The sequence below is a fragment of the Theropithecus gelada genome, chromosome 6 (genome assembly GCF_003255815.1).
Source record: "Theropithecus gelada isolate Dixy chromosome 6, Tgel_1.0, whole genome shotgun sequence".
Taxonomy (NCBI): Eukaryota; Metazoa; Chordata; class Mammalia; order Primates; family Cercopithecidae; genus Theropithecus; species Theropithecus gelada.
The window spans coordinates 153768659-153792899 of record NC_037673.1 but is presented as its reverse complement, the minus strand read 5'-3'; the positions used below and the strand labels follow the sequence as shown (position 1 = coordinate 153792899).

The following is a 24241-nucleotide window of genomic DNA, read 5'->3' as shown; positions in this document are numbered from 1 at the left end:
TCCCAACCATGTCCAATATCTCTAAAAACAAACAAAATAATGAAGACCCTTTCATAGTTTTCAAGGCCTTTCTTACGCAACCCTCCAGTGGGACACCCTCATGGTATGATACTGGGTTCAGGGTGGGTAAGGTTATCTGCATTTGATAAAGGAAACAGCTGGCCTGCAGCCCAGATCTTGGGGCAGTGGGGCCCAGCATGACACTCACCAAATGACCACACATCCGATTTGCTGCTATAGCGACTGAAAGAGAAAACTTCTGGGGATGCCCACTTCACCGGGAACTTGGTGCCTGTGGAACTGGTGTACTGATCATCAAGAACGAACCTGGGAAGAGAGTGGAGGGAGAAGGTCACAATGTTCCGGGGGCCTGAGTCCCATTCCTGAGACTTCACTGGCACCACATCCCTCTTTTACCTTGTCATCCCAAAGTCGGACACCTTGATGACTTGATTTTCTCCCACCAAACAATTTCGGGCAGCCTGGAGAGGAGACAGGCAAACAAAGGGGGAGAGGAAATCTGTTGATGGGTTGTCAGTAGTTAAGGAGTCTCCTATAATTCCAGTCCTTTGCTTTACTGCAGTGCTGTCATACAAGGGCATCCTGGAGCTTTACAAATGTTAATTAAGCCTCACAAATGCCTGCTAGAAGTGAACTGGAAAGTTGAATGTGTAAGATCCACTATCAAGATGAGTAAGTTTATCTCCATTCTTGAGTTCTAATTAGAAATCCTTGGTGTTGTCTAACCAAGGATAGGCTCTAATGCAACCTGATGTGATAGGAAATGTTAACATCAGGGATAACAGGAAGAAAGTGTCTCCCAGTTGACTAGATTAAGAATGTTTTGATGTTGTTAATCCTCTTAAAACTATTCTTTAATAAGGAGAGTATCTGACCCCAAATTAGTATTATACAATGTTGCTTTGAAAGAGCCCTTAGAGATAACACCCCAGTGTGTCTCCATTTTTTTTTTTAGATAGAGTCTTACTCTGTTGCCCAGGCTGGAGTGCAGTGGCATGATCTCAGCTCACTGCAACCTCTGCCTCCTGGGTTCAAGCAATTCTCCTGCCTCAGCCTCCCGAGTAGCTAGGGTTACAGGTGCCCGCCACTAAGCTCAGCTAATTTTTTTGTATTTTTAGTAGAGATCGGGTTTCACCATGTTTGCCAGGCTGGTCTTGAACTCCTGACCTTGTGATTCACCCACCTTGGCCTCCCAAAGTGCTGGGATTACAGGCATGAGCCACCACGCCCGGCCGTATGTCTCAAATTCTAATGTGCGTACAAATCACATGGGGAATGTGTTAAAATGAATATTCCTGAGTCCCAGCCACCAGAGATTCTGAGAGGAGCTTAAGGGCTTCCCCAGTGTGATTCTGGTAGACCCTTGAATAACACCTTCAGACAAACTCAGTTTCCTCAATTTACCAGGAGGAAACTGAGTCACAGGGAGGTTAAGAAGGAGTGGCAGTGATCTCCATTTTGGAAGAATATAAACTGAAATGCAGGAGGTGAAAGACTTTGGACTGGGATTAGGGCCCAGAAGTAAGTCCTCATGCAGCACTTTCCACTAGGACCACCCAAAGTAGGTGAAGGAAGGGAGAAGTTGAGAGAGGAAAGGAGATTGTCTGTGATGTATTATTTATTAATGCATTCCCAGTCATTTCAGTGAGACCTGTCCCTTTACCCTGGACCTGTGGGTGTTCACCCTGCGTGCTCATACCAAGTCTCTGTGGATGACACATGCCTCTTCCAGGTAGGCCATGCCCTCACACACGTCCAGACACATGCCCAGCAGGGTCTCTGCCGCAAAAAGTCCCCGCTGGCTGCGTAGATAATCTGACAGGCAGCCGTGCTCCATGAACTCAAACACCAGGCAGATGGGGGCCTGCTCCAGGCACACCCCATACAGCTGGACCAGTTTGGGATGAGACAGTTTCCTGGAGGAAAAAGACAAGGGGTGAGATGGCCTAAACTCAGCCTCCCCAAAATGCCAAAAATATTATGGTACCAAAATAGCCAATGGTCATTTTGTCTAATTTATGGTTTGGATGAAAATAATATTCATTCCCTTCCCAAAACAAAAACATGTCATTGGAGCTGAGACCTGACAAATGGCAAGGAGTCAGCTGTGTGTGTGAAGATGAGCAGAGGCCAGTGGGGCTGGCATGTCATGGACCGGAGGAGAGATGGGTAGGAGCTGAGAAGGGGGAGGTAGGCATGATCAGATTATGGTGGGCTTTGGAGACCACTGTGAAGAGTTTATTTTATTCTCTGTGCGATAGGAAGCCACTGCTGGGAGCTTGCACAGGGAGATAGTACCCTATGGCGTTTGAATGGCATTTCAAGAACACGGAACTGATGTTCCTCCACCCAGAGTTTCTGCATATCCGTGTTTTGAGCACTCACATCATGACTTCAGCTTCCTCTATGAAGTCTTCTTCTGACATAGCCCCTTCCCGAATGGTTTTGATAGCCACCTTGTCCTTGTTGAGCCAGTAGCCCAGATGCACCAACCCAAACTGCCCACTGCCAATCTCTTGTACAAAAGTGAGTTCTGAGGGATCAATCACCCATTTCCCTGGAAGAGAAAGAGAGAGTTCCCTGGGGTCAGCAAGTGGTAGATATAAGGTACTGGGATACCAGGGGATTATAAAGCCCTATCTAGAATTTTAGCCTATGTTAATATAATTCAAAGATGGCAAATAAATAATCTTTTTTCCCACCTAATAACATAGGATATGCTAGAAAACTATGAAAATATGTGTGGGAAGGTAACATGGAAAGAAGAAGGAGAGTGGCATTAATCAAGATATTAAAGAAACCATGTTAATCAAAATATTAAAGAAAGGGTTCTTGCAATGTCACAACCATTTTCTATGTCTGACTCTAAAGTTTTTATTGTCATTTTTCACACTAAGTAAATTTCATTTGAGCTGATCATTCTTTCATTCGTTCATCTATCAAGCGCATCTGCTATATACGCAGAACTCTATTAGGCCTTACTGGAGCGGAGGGGCAGTTAAAGAGACAGATTCAAAGACAGTTTGTGCAGAGGCACAATCTAGCACAGTGTCTGGCACATGGGAGGTTCTCAAGAAAAGTTTAACAAACAAATACGAGATTCCAAGGCTCAGTTTCCTCACCGACCAAATGCGTGGGCTGACCAGATAATATCTGAGATCCCATCCAGCATGGACACATTAAGATTCTACATTTATTAGAATACCCTTATTTTCATAAGGAGGCTAAAGAAGCATTATCCTTTTCCAATGCTTGGTCTGGTACCTAAACAGCAAGATTTCCACTGCTTTGGGGCAGAGACTCAACAACAAGCAGTATTGAGCACCTACTATGTGCCGGACATGGTGCTGGTTAGGGATAAAGAAGCCCATGCGTGGCAGTGGTTCTCAAAGTATTGCCCTCTGACCACCTGTATCAAAATCACCTAGCATGCTTGTTTAAAATGTAGACTCGGCTGGGCACAGTGGCTCATGCCTGTCATCCTAACACTGGCAGGCCGAGGCAAGAGGATTGCTTGAGCCCAGGAGTTTAAGACCAGCCAGGGCAACATAGTGAGACCCTGTCTCTACAAAAAATTTTTAAAAATTAGCCAGGCATGGTAGCGTGTGTCTGTAGTCACAGCTACTTGGGAGGCTGAGGTGGGAGGATCGCTTGAGTCCAGGAGGTCAAGGCAGCAGTGAGCCGTGATTACGCCACTGCATCTCCAGCCTGGGTGACAAAGCAAGACCATGCCAGAAAAAAAAAAAAAAAAGCAGACTCCTAGACCCTATCAAGGATTGTGTTTTGGTGAGTGTTTGGATAGGAGCCAGGAGTCAACATTTTTAATAAGCATTCTAGAAGACTTTGATGCACACTGAAGTTTGAGAACCACCAACCTAGGAGATAAGAAGTGAAAATTAGGCAGCCTTCTGCCTAATCCACAGGCAGCACACAGTTGGGGCCAAGGCTATGCAAAGCCATATGCCTTCAGAGTCCAGGCAGATAATCCCAAGTGAGTGAAGCAATTCCACAGGACAAGAAAACATAGTAGGGGCTGCAGCACTGGAGATCATGCCACGCCTAAAGGCATTCCAAAGAATTTTAACACTCTCTTATGCAGACAAATACTTCCAGATGCTGTCAGCTTGCAGTTCTTGCAATAGTCTGCTACTCAGCCAACTAGATGATATAAAAGTTCTAGAAGATAGGTGGAAACACAGTGCTAAGGCACGGTTTTCTAATATTTTTCTAATAGCATTTAGTAGAGTGCTCTGTACAAAGTAGGTGCTTAATAAACACTTCATTAATGAACTCTTCACTAAAACCAATGGCCACTGGTTTGACCTAGAGAAATATGCTTATGTATGTACTTCTCTTACACACAATGTAAATATTCATTAGTGCCATCATCTCTAGATATGTAATATACTTGTTTTAATGGTGATTTGTAGTCTGGGGAACAGGTAGGCTCATGGCCAGTTTATTCAGAATTTGCCCCAGACCTTGAGGGACATGAGTTTACATTCCTGATTGTACTGCTCACCGTATCTCAGTCCTGCTGTAACTGGAGCTTTCTGCCTCCCAAAACACACTGGATACCGGAGTCGAGTCACCAGGCCTGGGATGATTGAAAAGCCAAGAAACAGTGGTTAGGGCTTTGCTGTAGCAACCATCTACCTTAAATCACTACAAATAATAATAATAATAATAATAATAATAATCAGATGCAAAAGCTAATTTTATTCTGGAAAACAAATCCCAAAGCCTAATTACTGATATCGTGCCCTCCTTGAAAACATCATAGGCACAGATGGGCAGGTGGTAAAATTTCATGATTTCCATAAGATAACTTGCTAATAGAAGATACATAATATAATTAAATATTTGTCATATTTTTCTATTTGTTTATTATTTATGGTCAAAACGAAGCCAGGGTGGGCTTTTGCCAGTTTTCATTAAGTCTCCTGTGTGGGTGCTGATATCGTTTGGATGTTTGTTCCCTCCAAATCTCATGTTGAAATGTAATCGCTGGCTGGGCATGGTGGCTCACACCTGTAATCCCAGCACTTTGGGAGGCTGAGGCGGGCAGATTACCTGAGGTCAGGAGTTCAAGACCAGCCTGGCCAATGTGGTGAAACCCCGTCCCTACCAAAAATACCAAAATTAGCCCGATGTGGTGGCACACGCCTGTAATCCCAGCTAATCAGGAGGCTGAGGCAGGAGACTCACTTGAACCTGGGAGGTGGAGGTTGCAATGAGCCAAGATTGAACCACTGCACTCCAGCCTGGGCTACAGAGCAAAACTCTGTCTCAAAAAAAAAAAAAAAAAAAAAAGAAAGAAAAGAAAGGAAAGGAGGTGGGGCCTGGTGGGATGGGAGGTATTTGGGTCATTGGGCAGGATCCCTCACAAATGCCTTGGTGCTGTCCTTGTGATAATAAATGAGTTATCACTCTGAGTTCATGCAAGACCTGATTGTTTAAATGTCTGTGGCACCTTCTCCCTCCTCACTCATGCTCCTGCCATGTGATACTCCTGGTCCCCTTTTGCTTTCTGCCATGACTGAAAGCTTCCTGAGGCCTCCCTAAAAGCCAAGAAGATGCTGGCACCATGCTTCCTATAGAGCCATGGACCAATTAAACCTCTTTTCTTTATAAATTACCCAGCCTCAGGTATTCCTTGATAGCAATTCAAAAAAGCCTAACCCAGGTGCCTTCTGGCTTTGTCCTCTAGAGCAGCAGTCCCCAACCTTTTTGGCACCAGGGACCGACTTTGTGGAAGACAGTTTGTCCATGGATGGGTGTGGCAGGGGGTTGCTTTCAGGATGAAACTGTTCCATCTCAGATCATCAGGCATTTGATTCTTATAAGGAACGCACAACCTATCCCACAAGTGCTGTTCACAATAGGGTTTGCACTCTTATGAGAATCTAATGTAGCTGATCTGACAGGAGGCGGCGGTCAGGCAGTAATGCTTGCTCACCTGCTGCTCACCTCCTGCTGGGCGGCCGTGGTCCACCCCTGCTTTAGAGCTTACCTCCTCCATTATGTTGGTGATAGTTGATGAGAAGAGGGATGGAATCGAACACAAACTTTTCAGCCACATAGTATCGCTTAGGATTGTCATTTGTTTCCTTGATGTGATAGTGCTTTATACAGGGGTTGTTCTCACTTAAACAAATGAAGAGTAAACGTAGTGATTATTAAGAAGCAATGTTGAGACAAAAGAAAAAGTCTACTAGTATTAAGTTCTTATTATCTTTGTCTTGTAACCTCTCACAAGATGGTAGATATTGTTCAGCTTGTAAGTCAGTGTTGACAGGTTGGCCCTGGGTGCTGCAGTACTGTGTTTAAAAGGACTCTGAGGTTGTGTCTGGACCCAGTGGACAGCAGTGTTGTGATGGATTGGTGATGGTTCTTCCACTGCCACAAAAGGAATGAAGGGAAATATTTGCTATGTGATTGCTTTGCCTGTTCTGTGAATTTAACTGATTGCCAGCATACGTTCAGAAGGCCTCTATGACCCCTTCACACTTACTTGACTTTACGCTGCACAGGATGAACCTAACAGGCCCGACGACTCTCCTTAGAAGGGCCTGCTTGCACACTTAGCCCTTGGCTGGTGTTGGGGAACTGGGATTTCGGGAGGGCTCTTTCTCTAACTGATAAGGGTGGTGAGCTGTGCCTAAACTGTTTGCTAGAAACAGTGTGATTTAAGGTGAACCCTTGTTTTCCTTTTGGGTCTCTGGAATTTTGGCATGTGCTAGGCAGGGGCTGTCTATGGAAACAGCCTCCAATAAAAGCCTTGGGCATGGAGTCTCTGATGAATTCTCCTGGTGGACAGTGCTCACGTGTGGTTACAACTTGTTGCTGGAGAAATTAGGCACATCCTGTGTGGCTCCAGTGAGAGAGGACTCTCGGAAGCTTGTGTTTTGTGGCCTCTAGATTTTGTTCCATGTGTCTTTTCCCTTTGCTGAGTTTGCTTTGTATCAATTTGCTGTATTAAATCTCAATAAGTCTTAGTCCTGTAAGGCCTCCTAGTGAGTTCCTGAAGCTGGGGGTAGTTGTGGGGAGCCTCAACACAGACTGTATGTTTCATCCCTTTGCCATCATACCTGCGGGATTGCAGGTCACCTCCTTACTATCTCCCAGCCATGGCAGAGGCACAGCCCCTGTGTTCCCTCCCATCCCTGGATCAGGCCCTTCCTCTTTGCCACCTGCCCTTGCTCCACGTCCTGCTCACAGTCTCAGTCTTCCAAAAAAATTTTCCAAACACACCTTAAAAATTATTTGTCTCTTCTCTTAATTCTGACTGCACTTTGGTCATTGTCAAACAGCTTAGTTCTAACTAATGTTCTAATTAGAAGGGAATTTGAGCCCTAGATAGGTTCTTAGACATTGTTTTACAGAGAAGAAACAGGCCCAGAGGGGCAGAAAAGCAGCAAGGGTCTTGCAGTCCAGTTGGCTGGAGGCTGGAGGTGCCTTGGCCCGTTCAGACCCACGGCCGTAGGGAAGCACCATCAGCTCCTCAACCTCGGTTTCTTCTGTGTGAAATGAGCATAGTAATACCTGCCTTCAGGGCTTCTTAGGATTGGAAATGGTCTGCATATTTTCTGGCACATAATAAAGATTCAGTTAACAGTAGGTAGTTTTATGAGCAGAGCCAGAAGTGCAGTTCATATATTTTTGCTTCCAGATAGAAATATCTCTTCTGTTATTCTATGTATTAAATTATATACTCATCCAATACAGTGCCAAGCATTTTATGTCTTTAGAACTCTAAAATCGGAGATGCTAATTGAAAGAGGACCTGGCATCCACCCCCAACTCTGTCACTTTCTAAATCTCTTAAGTTCTATCCTTGATCTCCATGGCCTTGGTTTTCTCAGAGTGAAGAGGGAAAACAGACCATTTCTAGTGAGCTTCTACCTCTTGCACTGTCTGACTTTGTCATCTGTACCCCAATGCTCACACACTTCAGAAGTGTTTCTCTCCACTTTGCTGAGCAGAGTTAGCTCCATACCTTACAACAGCCTTGGTGAAAACAGACACGGTGTATGTTCCCGGAGTCCTGGAATCTCTTACCATGAAGGCTCCTTCTTTGCCCTGGTATGGTTAGAAAGAATGGAAGGTTAGTGATCTCAGGAAGCCAGGCTTATTCCTCCAGCTCCCCTTTCTTGCCCAGAGAAGGAGGAAATACTGTAGGCCCACTTGGCATAGAGCAGATTTCAGTAAGAATGGCTACCGTTTCATTTACTCCTGTCCTTCAGTAGATATTCCTTGGTCTCCGACGTGGATCCCAGACTGTTCTCATGCTGACATGAACCATGAATGGAGACAGAGAGACATAAGCTCTGCCCTTTTAGAGCTCCGCATGGATCAGACTCTTTACAGATATTTTCCAACTCTTACCACAATATTGCCGTCTGGATATTGGTATCCTTAACTGCCAATGACACTGAGTGCCAGAGAGCTTAAGTGGCATTCCCGCCACCCACAACTAGAAAGTGACAGAATTGGGATTTGAACTCTGGCATGTAAGCAAAGCCCAGGCTTGGTCTACTACTCCAGATGCCTCCTTTCAAAGAAAGTTAGAAGCTGCTTCTCCATTCCCCTACAAAGTCACAAAACTGTCCTGAAAACTTCATCAGTGTCTTAATGGGAATATAAAACTTTTACCTTTTTTTTTTAGATTCAGGGGGTATGTGTGCAGGTTTGTTACATGGACATATTTCGTATTGCTGAGATTTGGACTTCTATTGAACCCATTAGCTAGATAGCGAACATAGTACCCAATAGGTAGTTTTTCAGTCCTTGTCACTCTCTCTTCCTTCCCACTTTTGGAGTCCCCACTGTCTATTATTCCTATCTTGATGTCTGTTTAGCTCTCACTTATAAGTGAGAACATGTGGTATTTGGTTTTCCGTTTCTGTGTTAATTCACCTAGGATAATTCCTCCAGGTGCATCTGTGTTGCTGCAAAATGCACAGTTTTGTTCTTTTTTAGGGCTGCATAGTACCCCATGGTGTACATGTGCCAAATTGTCTTTATCCAATCCACTGTTGATAGGCACCTAGGTTGATTCCATGTCTTTGCTGTTATGAAGAGTGCAGGTGTCTTTTAGGTAGAATAATGTATTCTCCGTTGGGTATATGCCCAGCAATAGGATTGCTGGGTTGACTAATAATTTTATTTTTAGTTCTTTGAGAAATCACCAAACTGCTTTCCACAGGGGCTGAACTAATGAACATTCCTACCAACAGTGCATAAGGATTCTCTTAATGATAATATATTTCTTAGGCCCTTTCCAGAGTGAGAATTTGCTGCAGGGCAGAAGGAAAAAACATTAAGCTCCTGGTTTCATGAGAGAGGTGGGAAGAAGGGAGTGCCCTGAGAATGTAACTTTCACCACCCTGACAATTTTGCCAGCACTGACGAAATAAGCACTAATAAATGGACATACCACTGTATTCATTCTTGGTGGAAATTAAAAATAAGAAATCTATTTTAAGTCCTTCGTATCTAACACTCTGTTCCTACTCCGCTGTAAATTTGCGCTGGTAACATTTATTAAGCCTAATATTATGATTCACTTAACTTAGACATAGTGAGGGCCCCAAGTAAAGGTCAGAGTTAGACAAGATCCTTGTGCAGATGGCATACACTTGGAGCATAAGGAACAAAGTATATAGAACCTACAACAACGCAAATCCCTGTATCCCACAACTACAAAGATGGTTTGCTTATGGGTGCACACCTGTGCACACACACAGTAGCCCATGCTAATTGTTTGAATTCTAGAATCTCTGGGTTTAAAACGAATTTTCTTTCTTTCTTTTTTTTTTTTTTTTGAGATGGAGTCTCATTCCGTCTCCCAGGCTGGAGTGCAGTTGCACAATCTCAGCTCACCGCAACCTCCACTTCCTGGGTTCAAGCGATTGTTTTGCCTCAACCTCCCAAGTAGCTGAGACTACAGGTGCCTGCCACCATGCCTGGTTAATTTTTTGTATTTTTAGTAGAGATGAGGTTTCACTATGTTGGCCAGGCTGGTCTTGAACTCATGACCTCCAGTGATCTACCTGCCTCACCCTCCCAAAGTGCTGGGATTATAGGTGTGAGCCACCGCGCCTGGCCTTAAAAGGAACTTATAAAGATGAGTAACTGTATAAGCTTCAGTTTCCTCATCTGTAAAATGACCGTTGGAAGGTTGTTGGGAGAATTAAGGTAATGGGCCTAGAATTGCTCCTGGAGTACAATACCAGGACAAGGACTATTAGGGTTATTATTGGCCATTATTATCACATGCTATGGTATGCCACTTATTGGAAGTAATTATTCCATTGTCAGTCTCCATCTGAGACATGTTGGATATGTTAGGAGTATTTTTCTTGCTTTCTGTTCTTATAATTTGAAAGTGACCTTTCAGAAGATAATCTCAACACACAGGTTAAATTATTGTGAAAAGATGAACTGATAATTCATAGTCTCGTTACGCTGCGTTATATTTTAACAGTGTCTCTGATGTACCGCCATCTTTCATTCTGGAGGTGGTGCTTTTCTTCTCTGGAAACAAACCAATTATTAGGTCAACATTGAGTCTTCAATGACAGTTTATAATGTCTGAACTTCAGGTCACCCCATGTGTGAGATGTTGTAAGGTGTTCTCAGTGAATTACAGAGTACCCACTTCCAAGGAATTCACCATCTACCTAGATGGGTAAAGACAGAAGAGAAACTGCTGAGATTGGAGGCAGAGTGAGAACAGAGCCACTGGAGAAGTAATAATACTAATAATAACATTTGACCTATAAGAGTTCAAAGGCAAGAAAAACCATTTTCCATAGCTAGGGCGAGGGAAGGCAGGAGAGACTTCTTGGAGGAGGCAACATTGGAAGAACGGATACAGCACATTAGGAGATGCTTTTTAGTGGCTCCCAAACATGGGTAAGTCCCAGAACAACTTGGGTGCCACCTCTAGAGGTTTTGATTGGATAGGCCTGGAGTCCAGCAATTTGTATTTTTAAAAAGCTCCTGCAGTGATGCTTATGATCACCCAGGTCCCCCTTAAGTGGAGTTGTTAGTTTAAAAACATTTATTAAGCATTCAATGTATTCATTCATTCATTCAACAAATATTTATTGAACAACTACAAGGGGCTAGATACACTTTTGGGTGCCTAGGTACAGCAGGAACAAGATAAAGCGTTTATAGTGTAGTGGCAAAATATGTATGAGGCAGTATACCAGGAGTTTTAGTTCATAAAAAGGTGTAATGAATCAATTCATCTCTTTTATTATTATTATACTTTAAGTTCATGTGTAGAACCTGCAGGTTTGTTACATAGATATACATGTACCATGGCGGTTTGCTGCACCCATCAACCCATCATCTACATTAGGTATTTCTCCTAATGCTATCTCTCCCCAAGCCCCCCACCCACCAACAGACCCCGGTGTGTAATGTTCCCCTCCCTGTGTCCATGTGTTCTCATTGTCAACTCTCACTTATGAGTGAGAACATGCGGTGTTTGGTTTTCTGTTCCTGAGTTAGTTTGCTGAGAATGATGGTTTCCAGCTTCATTCATGTCCCTGCAAAGGACATGAACCCATCCTTTTACCAACCCAAATGCCCATCAGTGATAGACTGGACAAAGAAAACATGGCACATATGCACCATGGAATACTATGCAGCAATTCCTCTCTTAAAGGTCCTATACTTGTTACATAAAAAGACTCTAAATACACCTAGAAATAATACAGCTATTGTTTCAAAAACAGCATACAAAAACAGTGAAAAATAGCAAGAAAATGCCATTCAATTCTATCCAGAATCTGGGCTAAGTTTGAAGTTTGCCCTCATATTTACCTAAGGAGGAGAAAAGAATTTGGTAAAGTAGCTCAAAATATTAGTAAGGAGTCTGGGCATGGTGGCTCATGCCTGTAATACCAGCACTTTGGGAGGCCAAGGCGGGTGGATCACCTGAGGTCAGGAGTTCAAGACCAGTCTGGCCAACAGGGCGACACCCCGTCTCTAGCAAAAATACAACAACGAGTTGGGTGTGGTGGCATGTGCCTGTAATCCCAACTACTTAGGAGGCTGAGGCAGGAGAATCACTTGAACCCAGGCAGCGGAGGTTGTGGTGAGCCAAGATCAGGCCACTACACTCCAGCCTGGGTGACAGAGCAAGACTCTGTCTCAAAATAAATAAATAAACAAGCAAACAAACAAAACAAACAACTCCCCTCCACATTCATATATATCAATAAGGAGGAATGTTTCAACTGCCAGAGCAAGCAAAATGGACTTAGCACCTCACAAGAACTGCCGTAATACAGGAATCATCTCTAGGAAATTATTAATGTGGGCTGTTTGAAGTGCTCCTCAGACAACATTAACTGATGTGTGATTTAATATAACAAAACTACACTTGTTTAAACACAGTGTAATTCAGAGTTTTAATTAATTTTGCACTCCACTCAATTAGCTCATATTAATCAAGTTCTACTTTGTTATCCATTAACATAGACTGGCGGTGCCAGGTTTGAGCTGGCCACATTTGCATTGTAAATTTAACTTGAGAAAGCACAGATTCCCAGGAACTCATGCTGGAGACTCTGATTCTGTGGATCTGGAGTGGGACCTGGGAATCTGTACTTTTGAACATTTCCCAGCAATTCTAAAAAATTCAAAAAAACAATTCTGTATTTTTGATTAAATCAGGGATGGCAATTCAATCCAATGCTCCCCTTCTACTCATTGATAAACTGAGGCCCAGAAGGAAGAAGAGAGGTCCCCAAAGTCACACACTGAGTTGATGACTTAAGGAACTAGAGCCCAGTACCTGCCCCCACCATACCGTGGTTTCTACTTTTCTCTTCCCTTTCTCCCTTAATCTTGACATCCCTGAGTAAAATCAGTCCTGCTATGCATGGCTTTAAAGAATAACTATTAAAACAAGTGCTGTGTTCCATCTGGACTCACAGCCCAGCCAGGCTGAATCAGAGTCATAAGCACCTCTGACCTACACCGAGAAGAAGGCATGGCAGACCAGCCCTGATGGCACTCCATGGCCAGCCATCACCACTCATAAAGACTGCTGCAGCTGTGGTGATGTCTGCATGCCAATGCCAAGCCCAGGTTTCTCATCCTGTGGTTTGCTAGTCCTGTAAATTCCCAGAATATTTTCACCAGACACGAAAACTATTGTTAATCCAACCTATTAATCCACTGCATGGGCATAAAACACAGCAAGGCTGAAAAAACAATACAATTCTTTCTTTCCTTTTTCCATTTCTTCCCCTCCCTCCCTCCCTACCTCCTTCCCTCCCTCCCTTCCTTCCTTCCTTCCTCCCTTCCTCCCTTCTTTTGACAGGTTCTTGATCTTGCCCAGGCTGAAGTACAGTGGTACAATCACAGCTCACTGTAACCTTGAATTCCTGGGCTCAAGTGATCCTCCCACCTTGACCTGACAAATCGCTGGGATTCCAGGCATGAGACACTGCACTTAATTCATTTTGTTTTATGTCAAAAGACAGGTTAAGGAGACTTACTGTGTCCCAAAGAAGTTTTTCAGCTTTGTCTCGGCTGATACTCTTATTGTACCACCTGAAAGCAAGTAAAAGTCATATGTCAATGACATATTTTAAAGTGTCATTAGTTATAAAAGACAATGCTAGACAATTATATGGTCATTTTCTATTTCTGACAGTGCTTTAAACAAATTTTTAAACAAAATTTTAAGTATATTTTACTTATTTAACTTATTTAACAAGCCTGCACACATATGTTTCTACCAGTGCCTTTAAACTCAAAAGCAAATGCGTGATTCATTTCCAGGTATTAAAATGTTTAATTGGAAAGAAACACATGAAACAGAATTGGCAAAATATCGATCATTGTTGATGCTGGGTTTGGGGAACATGGATATTCATTATATTATTCTCTCTACTTTTGCATATGTTGGAAATTTTCTAAAATAAAGTTGTAGAAAACATTAATTTTTCTCTTCGTTTCATAAGTCAGTAGGCAGTTGGTTGTAAGGAGGAGGGTGCTAGTGCAGCTATAAAAATGTCATACCAGTTTGAAAGTTTAGCAAAAATCCTTTTAAAACGACTGTAGTATTTTCCTCTTTAAGACTGGTCTTCCAGACATTCTGCCAAGTAATTGCATTCTTTTTATAATTTTGTTGTCTGGTGAAAAACAACTATAAAATGGTAAAGAAGAATATAAATGATTTTTAGGGATGAAGGTTTTTTTTTTATGTTGTTAACAGTATTTGAGCCAACATCCTAACCTCTCTGGCTGCTTTTTAGGTAAAAGGAGGCAGACTGATCCTCGGTTAATAATCAGTTTTGAAAATTAATAAATCCAGGAGGAAAGAAGGTCTGGGTAGGGAAGAAATACCACTTAACAAACTTGTTTGGCTATTTGAGAGTAACCATGATTAAAGGAATTCATGGATTCGTTAGAGGTTTTTGAACATTATGAGACAGAATAGTACATACATTACACGAACATGGGCTCTTAGAGATTATCTAATTGAGGATTGGGAAAATATAGGCTTCGTCTCATACACAAGCCCCCAGCAATAGTAGTGGCTGCCTAGAGCTGTGCATTGAAAAGGTTGTCACCAGCATGGTGGGTAAATAGTTTCACTATCAAAGGGTGATATCTACCTGACCTCAGTGCACGGGAAGGGAATGCCAGCAAGAGAGTCATGATTTGCTTTCCTTCATCTTGTCTGAACCTTCGTTTTATGGAGAAGGGATCAGAACTCAAATAGGATGAGGTAACTTGCCCAAGGTCATGACTGCAAACCAAGGCAGGAGACCTGAATCCATTAAATTTACCAACCCATGACTATGTTATCAGGTGGTACATATTTAAGTACTTAAGCAGATCTCACCTGAAACTAGACAACACTAAGTTCACGAATAAAAAGTTATCATACTGGAATCTTTCATATATCCAGTTATATACTAAATATCTGCATGTTTGCTTGTAAGTCATGTTATTTTCCAGCTGAGATTCATAATCTGGAGAATGCAAACTGAAAGTGCACAGTATAACTAGATTGTTTTGTTTGCATGGTATAGTGTTTTATTTTTGAAATGGCTTAAAATACTTTTAGGTGGGTGAATAGACTTTTTTTATTTGCTCCAGGCATCACCATTTCCTATTGCTTATCCTGTTGGAATTTTGAGTTTGCTCCTTTGATCATAAGCAAAGAGATTCTGATTAAAAGCAAAGATGAACAAACAAAACTATACAGTTTAGTGGTCACTTGAAATAATGCTTATTGTTTTTTTATTCAAAGGTATTGCCTATAATTTTGTTATTTTATTTAAGCATATATCCTATATGTTTTATGTCAGCTCAAAAATTCTTAGAACTGACGACTCTTCTGTTCACTGAGGGAAGGGCTACTCACACATACTTGACCAAAACAAACCAGGTTGAGAGACTACAGAAAATGATGGTTCTTCACTAAAGAATCTGCTAGAATTTCAGCAACAAATAACTCGACCACATTTGAATTAAGAACCCTATTGTGTTAATAGGTGTCCTCATTAGCATTATTCTTTAGGCCTGGTATCTTATATTTAGTGAGTAATTAATTTTTTAAAATTTTTAAATAATTTCAAACTTACGGAAAAGCTGTAAAATAGTGTAAAAGAACCCTCATCTACACATCACCCAGGTGAGCCAATTGTTGATATTTTATACATTTGCTTTACTCTTCCCTTTAGACATAGATTGACTTTTCTTCTGAACTATTTGAGAATTGACTTTTACTCCTAAGTACTTCCGTGTCTATTTCCTAAGACACAGAGTATACCCTTATCTAACCACAGTACAATTACCAAAATCATGAGATTTAAGATCTACATAATACTAGTACTTAACTGCAGATCTTATTCAAATCTTATGGGTTGTCCCAATAACGTATATTATAACAAAAAATATTTTTTGTATGGTTCAAGATCCAGCCCAGGATCACCACTGTATTTAGTTACCATGTCTCTTTAGTCTTTTTTTTCTCTCTCTCTCTCTCTCTTTTTTTAGATGGAGTTTTGCTCTTGTTGCCCAGGCTGGAGTGCAATGGCGCAATCTTGGCTCACAGCAACCTCCGCCTCCTGGGTTCAAGCGATTCTCCTGCCTCAGCCTCCTGAGTATATGGGATTACAGGCATGCGCCACCATGCCTGGCTAATTTTGTATTTTTAGTAGAGATATTTGCTAAACTTTCAAACTGGTATTACATTTAGTAGAATATTTTTAGTTTCACCATGTTGATCAGGCTGGTCTCATTCCTGACCTCAGGTGATCCACTTGTCTCGGCCTCCCAAAGTGTTGGGATTACAGGCGTGGGCCACTGCGCCTGGCCTCTTTTGTCTTTTTAAATGTGGACCAGTTTCTCAGCCTGTTGTGTCTTTCATGATATTAATGATTTTTCTTTTTTTGAAGAGCACAAGACATTAATATTAGAGAACATTCTCTAATTTGGATTTGTCTAATATATCCTTATGAATATATCCTCATGAGTAAATTCATGTTGTGCATTCTTTGAGCAGGAATATCACAGAAGTGATGTGTGCCCTTCTCAGTGCATCACATAAGAAGACACAAGATAGCTTTTTGCTCCATTATTTATGTGCATTTGGATTGATTGTTTAAGATGGGCCTACTAGTTACCTCCACTTTGTAATTACAAGTGATTTGTGAGGAAATACTTTGCGACTATGTAAATATCCCATAGCTCATCAAACTTTAATCTGCTAGTGGTGACCTTCATCGAGGATTCTTGCCTGAATCAGTTGATACTCTGGGTTACAAAATGATGATTTTTAAACTTTATCATTCATGAGTTGGCATTCTGCTATAAGAAAAAACCCTTTCCTTTTTATTTATTTACTTCTTTATTTATCTATCAGCCTATTTATTACAGATTCTTATATTATTCAATGGTTTCTAGTCTATTACTTATTTTAATACTCATTATTTATTTTGATACTCAAATTGTCCCAGATTTCATCAAATGGAGCCCGTTAAAGCCAACTTCTGTGCTCATTTGACATGCCCACATCTTTTTGGCTGGGCACAGCAGTTCACACCTGTGATCCCAGTAGTTTGGGAGGCCAGGGTGGGAGCATCACTAGAGCCCAAAAGTTCAGGACCAGCCTGGACAACCTAGTGAGATTCTGTCTCTACAAAAAATTTACAGATTAGCTGGACAAGGTGGCATGTGCCTATAGTCCCAGCTACTCGGGAGGCTGAGGAGTGCTTGAGCCCGGTAGGTTGAGGTTGCAATGGGCCGAGATCACACTACTGCACTCCAACCCGGGCGACAGCAAGACCCTGTCTCAAAAAGTAAAAATAAAAATTAAAAACTTATTTTTAAGTACTTCTTTACTTTCTGGCACAAAAAGATGTTCTAAGTTCTTTTTTGTTCTATCCCTACCCCAAGACTTTTCTTCAGAAAGTCCTGGTTCTTTTTAGTGGAAAGTGTTATTTCGGAATTAAGAGCTGGGTGGTATGTGTGAACATTACTATTGCAATAGAGATCTTCTGGTATTTTTACAGTCAACCAATAATTTATTCCTAACCTAGGGAGGATTCCTTAGGACTGTATTTTCCAAAAACAAATAAAATATCTTACTCATAGGTTTCCAGATTATTTGGAGATTTTTCCACCAGATAACTGCTTGGTACATATCCTTCATGCCTGTTAAAAGGAAAATTAGTGTTTAGACCTACATAGAACTAAGTTTTACATCGTTTTATAGGTTTAATCCATTAAAAGTCATTTAAAGATTGGGAAATATCATATTATTTGGCATTTGCGATAAGACATTTTAAAATTTAGAATAAAAGAATTGGTAGGCCAGGGGCGGTGGCTCACGCCTATAATCCCAGCACTTTTGGAGGCTGAGGCAAGTGGATCACAGGGTCAGGAGTTCGAGACCAGTCTGGCCAATATGGTGAAACCCTGTCTCTACTAAAACTACAAAAAAAAAAAAAAAGCCGGGCATGGTGGTGCATGCCTGTAGTCACAGCTATTCGGGAGGCTGAGGCAGAAGAATAGCTTGAACCCAGGAGGCGGAGGTTGCAGTAAGCTGAGATCATGCCACTGCACTCCAGCCTGGGCAACAGAGCAAGACTCTATCTCAAAAAAAAAAAAAAAAAAAGGAACTGGTAAAACTAACAGCAACTTGCTGTCTGTTAAAGGCAGGTTGATTTCACTACTAAAATATGAAACATAATAGAGAAGAAGTGGTGATTTTACTTAAAAAGTTCTGTTTGCTGCTCTCCTCATTGTGAAATTTCCTCTACTGGAAAAAAAGATTAATATTCATTCTCTATTTTCTATAAGGAAACATTTTTGTGTGATAATCAACATTTTTTTCCACCTTAGTACTATCATTTTATAGTCAGGAAGCCAAAATAATTAAAATATAAAAGATGACTTTCCAACCACAGATTCTAAAAGACACTACCAGTTGGCATTGTAAGCTTTTTAATTTAAGGCCTCCCTAATTGAGCTTCTTCAGATATGAATGGTATAAACACAAGAAAAAAGGATAAAGCCAGGCTAGATTTGGGGATCGGGAGTCTCTTTTGAGCAAGAATTAATAATTGTGCATAAACAAAAAACATAATAAACAAAATAAGAATATCAAACTTCTTTACATTTGTGTATAACTTTGTAGTTTTCAAAGCACTTTCACATTCATTATCTCATTTAATGCCACAAGGTGAAAATGGCATCCCTTCTGCTCTCTGGATCTCTGACTTTATATGTGTCAAATGAAGGGCTTAAATTAGATTATACTGAAAATCTAGTTTAAGTAGATACTCCATACTATGCCAATGTAAAAAGATGACTGATAGGCTGGGCGCAGTGGCTCACGCCTGTAATCCTAGTACTCTGGGAGGCTGAGGGGGGTGGATCACTTGAGCTCAGGAGTTTGAGACCAACCTGGGCAACATGGTGAAATGCTGTCTCTAGAAAATATATAAAAATTAGCCGGGTGTGGTGGCATGCACCTGTAGTCTCAGCTGCTTGGGAGGCTGAGGCATGAGACTCATTTAACCTGGGTCGTGGCGGGTGGGGGCAGTGGTATGGAGGTTGCCATGAGCTGAGATCATGCCACTGCACCCTGGCCTGGGTCACAGAGCAAGACTCTGTCTCAAAAAGACAAAAAAACCAAAACAAAACAAAACAAAAAAAGATGCCTGATAGTTTATTGCTCTTTATTCCATAACATGTTCTAATTTTCTTATAATAAGGCCAATTTTCAATCTAGTGATTCTGTTTATGGGAAATGTGTCATCAGTGCACAGAGTTGTGAAGAGTGAAGAAATCAAGACTGGCGATGCCAAATACAGGATGATTATCTTATATTTTACTCCTCTGGCAGACGTTGCTAAGCAATCACGGCATAGTTTCTTTGCAGAATTGGACATCTGCCCTCAGAATCATCCTTCGCACAGTGCTCAAGGCAGCCATTCCGACTGAAGAAAGTTAGCTTATTCTGAAATTTGCCATCTCTTCTGTATCACTCTTGTAATCCCCTTAACTACGTCTGGTGTTGCCATACTATACTTTTCGAATTATATTAATGGATCAAGTAATATTTTGCTTTTCAGTAGAATATGCCACCCAAAGCTGGGCCATCTACACAAATGATAACTCTTATACTTGTATGTGGATGTGTAGACTTCCCAAAGCTCTTTCACTTCCATCATCTCATTGATTTTCTCAACACTGTGATATAGACAAAGCTGACATTATCATCTGCATTTTACAGTTCAGGAAATGGATTCACAGCGGAAAAGTGACTTGGTCATCTGTGAATGACATGGTTACACATATGAAATGGTCATCTGTGAATCCTCAGCTACATATGACAAGAGTAGCTGATAAAGTCCGAGTCCTCTGTCTCCCCATCTTGTGTACTTTCCACTATACCACACTATCACAAAGCAAACGGGAAATTCCATAATGCTGACTGGCTGCTGGGGTGTCCTCTTTGATGCCCTTTGAAGTGCATAGTTAAGCCTTTCCACAGCTCACCAAATGAAGGGTTTAACTATCATTTGGGGAAGTAAGACCTAGAAGAAATTTCCTGGTACATTAGGTGTGCTAAATAAGGTCAGTTGATTGAACTAATGAATTTCTAAGTCCATTTGGTGTTTGTAAACCCTGTAGACAGCCTTGAACCTATTTCAGATATGGGCCTCTCTGTAATGGACAAAGAGAAGGTGATGTGACCAGCCTTAATTGTCTTCATGAATCAACTAAAGAGGGAGGTTCCAGGTGAAGAGAGTTGGAGTCTGTTCCTAGCTAGCAAACTACACTGCCTCTCAAACCATTGTTCTGAATCTCGTCACCTTTTACCCTATCTCACTTCTGTCTTTTCTCCCCCTGCAATGGGGTTGATAAGCCTACCTAAAGAGGAAGCACCTTGAAAATCTCACTTCTGTCTTTTCTCCCCCTGCAATGGGGTTGATAAGCCTACCTAAAGAGGAAGCACCTTGGTGTATGTAAAAGGTAAAGCCTTATCCTTAAAGATATTTGTGCCCCTCTTTTGTTTTTTTTAACCCATCAGATTGGCTTTTTAAAAAAGTTCAGTGATACCCAGTCTTGGCACTTCCATAACTCTGTTAGCAGGAATGTAAATTTGGCAAGCTTTGTGAGGAAATTACATGGCAAAATTAATATATCACATACTCTGACTCAACTGTTGCACAGTTAGAAATGTGACATATAGGCCAGGCCTGGTGGCTCATGCCTGTAATCCCAACTACTTTGGGAGACCAAAGAAGGAGAATTGCTTGAATACAGTGGTTTGAGACAAGCACAGGCAACACAATGAGACCCCACTTCTACAAAAAATTTAAAAATTATCTGGGCATGGTGGTGTGTGCCTACAGTCTCAACCACGCAGGGGTCTGAGGTGGGAGGATCACTGGAGCCTGAGAGGTCAAGGCTGCAGTGAACTGTGAGAGTGCCACTGCACTCCAACCTGGTTGATAGAGCAAGACCCTGTCTCAAAAAAAAAAAAAAAAAAAAAAAAAGAAAAGAAAAGAAAAAGTAATGCTTTATATATATATATATATATTTTTTTTTTTTTTCCAAAGATGGCCAAGATACATGAATACAAGATCTTCATTAAAGCCTTGTTTGAAACAGCAGAGGAAACAAATAAACTGGCAACTAAATGTCCCACCATAGAGGGTTATTTAAACACTTATAATATAATCATACATTCTAATATTGTGCAATTATTATTATTATTATTATTTTTGAGATGGATTCTTGCTCTGTTGCCCAGGCTGGAGTGCAGTGGTGCGATCTTGGCTCACTGCAACCTCCACCTCCCAGGTTCAAGCAATTCTCCTGCCTCACCCTCCCAAGTAGCTGGAATCACAGGCTCCTGCCACCACACCCAGCTAATTTTTTGTATTTTTGGTAGAGATGGGGTTTCACCGTGTTGGCCAGGTTGGTCTCGAACTCCTGACATCAGGTAATCAGCCTGCCTTGGCCTCCCAAAGTGTTGGGATTACAGGCGTGAGCCACTGCGCCCGGCCTATGCAACTATTTAAAAAATGAGGTAGATTTGCATGTACTGGTATGAAAAGATCTTCAATGTGTATTAATATCATTAAAAATTAAAAGCAAGATGCAGAACAGAATGGATCAACTTGGTACAAGCGAAAAAAGGATGCATTTGCATAGGTATAACTTTTGTTTATGATACACAAGAAGGTATTAATAGTGATCCTTTTTTTTTTTTTTTTGAGACAGAGTCTTGCTCTGTCACTCAGGCTGGAGTGAAGTGGCACCATCTCGACCCACTGCAACCTCTCCCTCTTGGGTTCAAGTGATTTCCATGCTTCAGCCAGTGGAGGAGCTGGGATTACAGGCGTGCACCACCACACCTGGCTAATTTTTGTGTTTTTAGTAGAGACAGGGTTTTACCACATTGGCCAGGCTGGTCTCAAACTCCTGGCCTCAAGTGATCCACTCGCCTTGGCCTCCCAAACTGCTGGGATTAGAGGCGTAAGCCACCGTGCCCAGCCGAATAGTGATTACTTTTGGACTTGATGCGGGGGCAAATGGAGGGTGGCTTATTTTTTATGTCTATTTTTCTCTACTGTTAGTTAAGTAAAATGTTGACATAAATGATCCATATGTTGCAATGACAGTTTTCTTTTTTATATTTTAAAATTAATAATAACCTCATACTTTGAAAACATTTAAACCCTTAATATTAAGATACAAAGATGTTCGTTGCAGTGTTGTTAATATTTGCAAAATATTGGAGATCACGTAAGTGTTCAACAAGGGAATTTGCTAATTTAGAGTACATTTATGGCTGGATTGATGCAACCATTGAACTCATATTCTGGAAAATATTCCAGAGCATGGGTTAATACATCTGATATATTAAGAGAAAAAAAAAAAAACCTTAAAAGGCAGTGTGAATCTCATGCTCTGTATTTTTTTCATTCAAAAGTTGCATAGTGGGAAAGTGGTATTTGTACAATCTTATTTTCTCCCTGAGTCAAGTGGATGGCTAGTTCAATGACTGCGATTGTAACTAAATCTTTAGTATCTTCTTTCTGATGCATCCTAACATAATTATCAATCTGTACCATCTCTACACACACCTTTTCTTTCCACCAAAAATAAGTGCTTTCTAATGGGATGTACCTTCAGCCTCACTTAACACTCAAGAACAATAACACTTTACAGAATAAATTGCCAAGCTCCCAAATTGTAGATGTCAGTGGAAAAATCCAGGGTTTTTTTTGAGATGAGTTTGGGTCTGGAGTGCGTGAGATGGGGTGCAGGGAGCAAGCATAGCAAGTGACTGCCTCAGAGTCACTTCTTGAGAAGAGGAAAACCGAGCCTCAACTACTTCCTCTTCCTCCCTCTTCCTCCTGCCTCTGCTCTCCTCTCCCACCTCAGTGCTGCGGTCACGCTGCGGGAGATAGGACAAATCATCCTGGTATTTTATTTGTTCGCACCACACCTCAAACAGAGGGACAGCAGCCACAAAGATGCCTTACCCATTCCTGTCCTGGACTCTCCACCAGTGAATCTCAGAACTGTCCAGCAGGCAGTACTCTTCGTTGCGCCGCAGTGTGAGTTCCTGAGGATCATTGGTTTGGTAGTCATACAAGGCAATGACCACAGTTTCTTCAGGTTCCCAAAGTGGTCGCTGGGGAAGAGAGACAACAAAACCAAGCAAAGACATAAAAAAGGAGGGAAAATGCCTCCTTTCATCGGAGTGTCTGGGGAGACAATCTGCCTTCCTCTGGTTGACTTTCTTTATGAGTTAGAGTTACGGCACTGAACATGGCAAAAAGACATCAGTGCTTGGAATTAATCACATTGCTCATTCTACGAGGTAAATTCTGACCACAGTGAATTCCAAGCAGCCACATGATTTTCACAAAAGTCTGCTGGTTTCTTTATCCGCACTATGTTATATGCGGCAGCCTCTCTGCCGGATGCATCATGCCCTTGGCAAAGGAGATACAGTCAACATGAAATCTTTCAGTATGTGCTTTACTGATATGATTTATGGGTTTATCCAGATCTACAGAATCATAGGTTATTGGAGCTGGAATTCCTCTAACAGATCATTTAATACACTTTTTCATTTAGGATGAGGAAACTGAGGCCCAGATAAGAGAAATGGACCTGGCCAATCTACTACTTGAATTAGCCCTAAGACTCTCTCTACTCTAGCACCTGTCTCCCTTCCTTCTCCAATGGGCTCTATTGCTGATGTCTCTGTTCCTCAGTCCCTTTCTTAGGATTACATATTGGGGACATGAAGAAAAGACCACAAAGCACACAGTTGCCAGAGTTCAGGATGGGCATGCCTACTATGGGTTAGCAGACTTTGTGAGAGTAAATGTGCGGAAAGATTGAGTTCCTCACTAGAATGTGATTTAGTGTTAGGAAGTCACAAGTTCTCTGAGTACATTGAAGCATTTGGTGGCATAAAAATACTGGAGCTGAAAAAAAAGTCTTATCATACTGATGTAGTATGTTATCTCAACTGAGCCCAGATTGGATTTTTTTTTTTTTTTTTAAATAGAGACAAGATCTCACTATGTTGCCCAGGCTGGTCTCAAACTCCTGGGCTCAAGTGACCCTCCTGCCTTGGCCTCCCAAAGTCCTGGGAGTACAGGCATGAGCCACTGTGCCCGGCTGCAGATTGGAA

General features: G+C 41.6%; 1 protein-coding gene across 1 annotated transcript in view; it reads right to left on the bottom strand.

Annotated features, from left to right (window-relative positions):
- Window positions 1-24241, bottom strand: part of ITK (IL2 inducible T cell kinase) — a 74935-nt gene that overhangs the window by 9306 nt on the left and 41388 nt on the right. The window contains exons 6-15 of the mRNA XM_025388438.1: window positions 23076-23227; window positions 17656-17721; window positions 13548-13602; window positions 8021-8103; window positions 6035-6168; window positions 4544-4618; window positions 2407-2578; window positions 1721-1937; window positions 418-482; window positions 209-327 (exon numbers count right to left, since the gene is read on the bottom strand). Coding sequence (XP_025244223.1) covers window positions 209-327; window positions 418-482; window positions 1721-1937; window positions 2407-2578; window positions 4544-4618; window positions 6035-6168; window positions 8021-8103; window positions 13548-13602; window positions 17656-17721; window positions 23076-23227 — 1138 coding nt within the window. The remainder of the gene's footprint in view (window positions 1-208; window positions 328-417; window positions 483-1720; window positions 1938-2406; window positions 2579-4543; window positions 4619-6034; window positions 6169-8020; window positions 8104-13547; window positions 13603-17655; window positions 17722-23075; window positions 23228-24241) is intronic.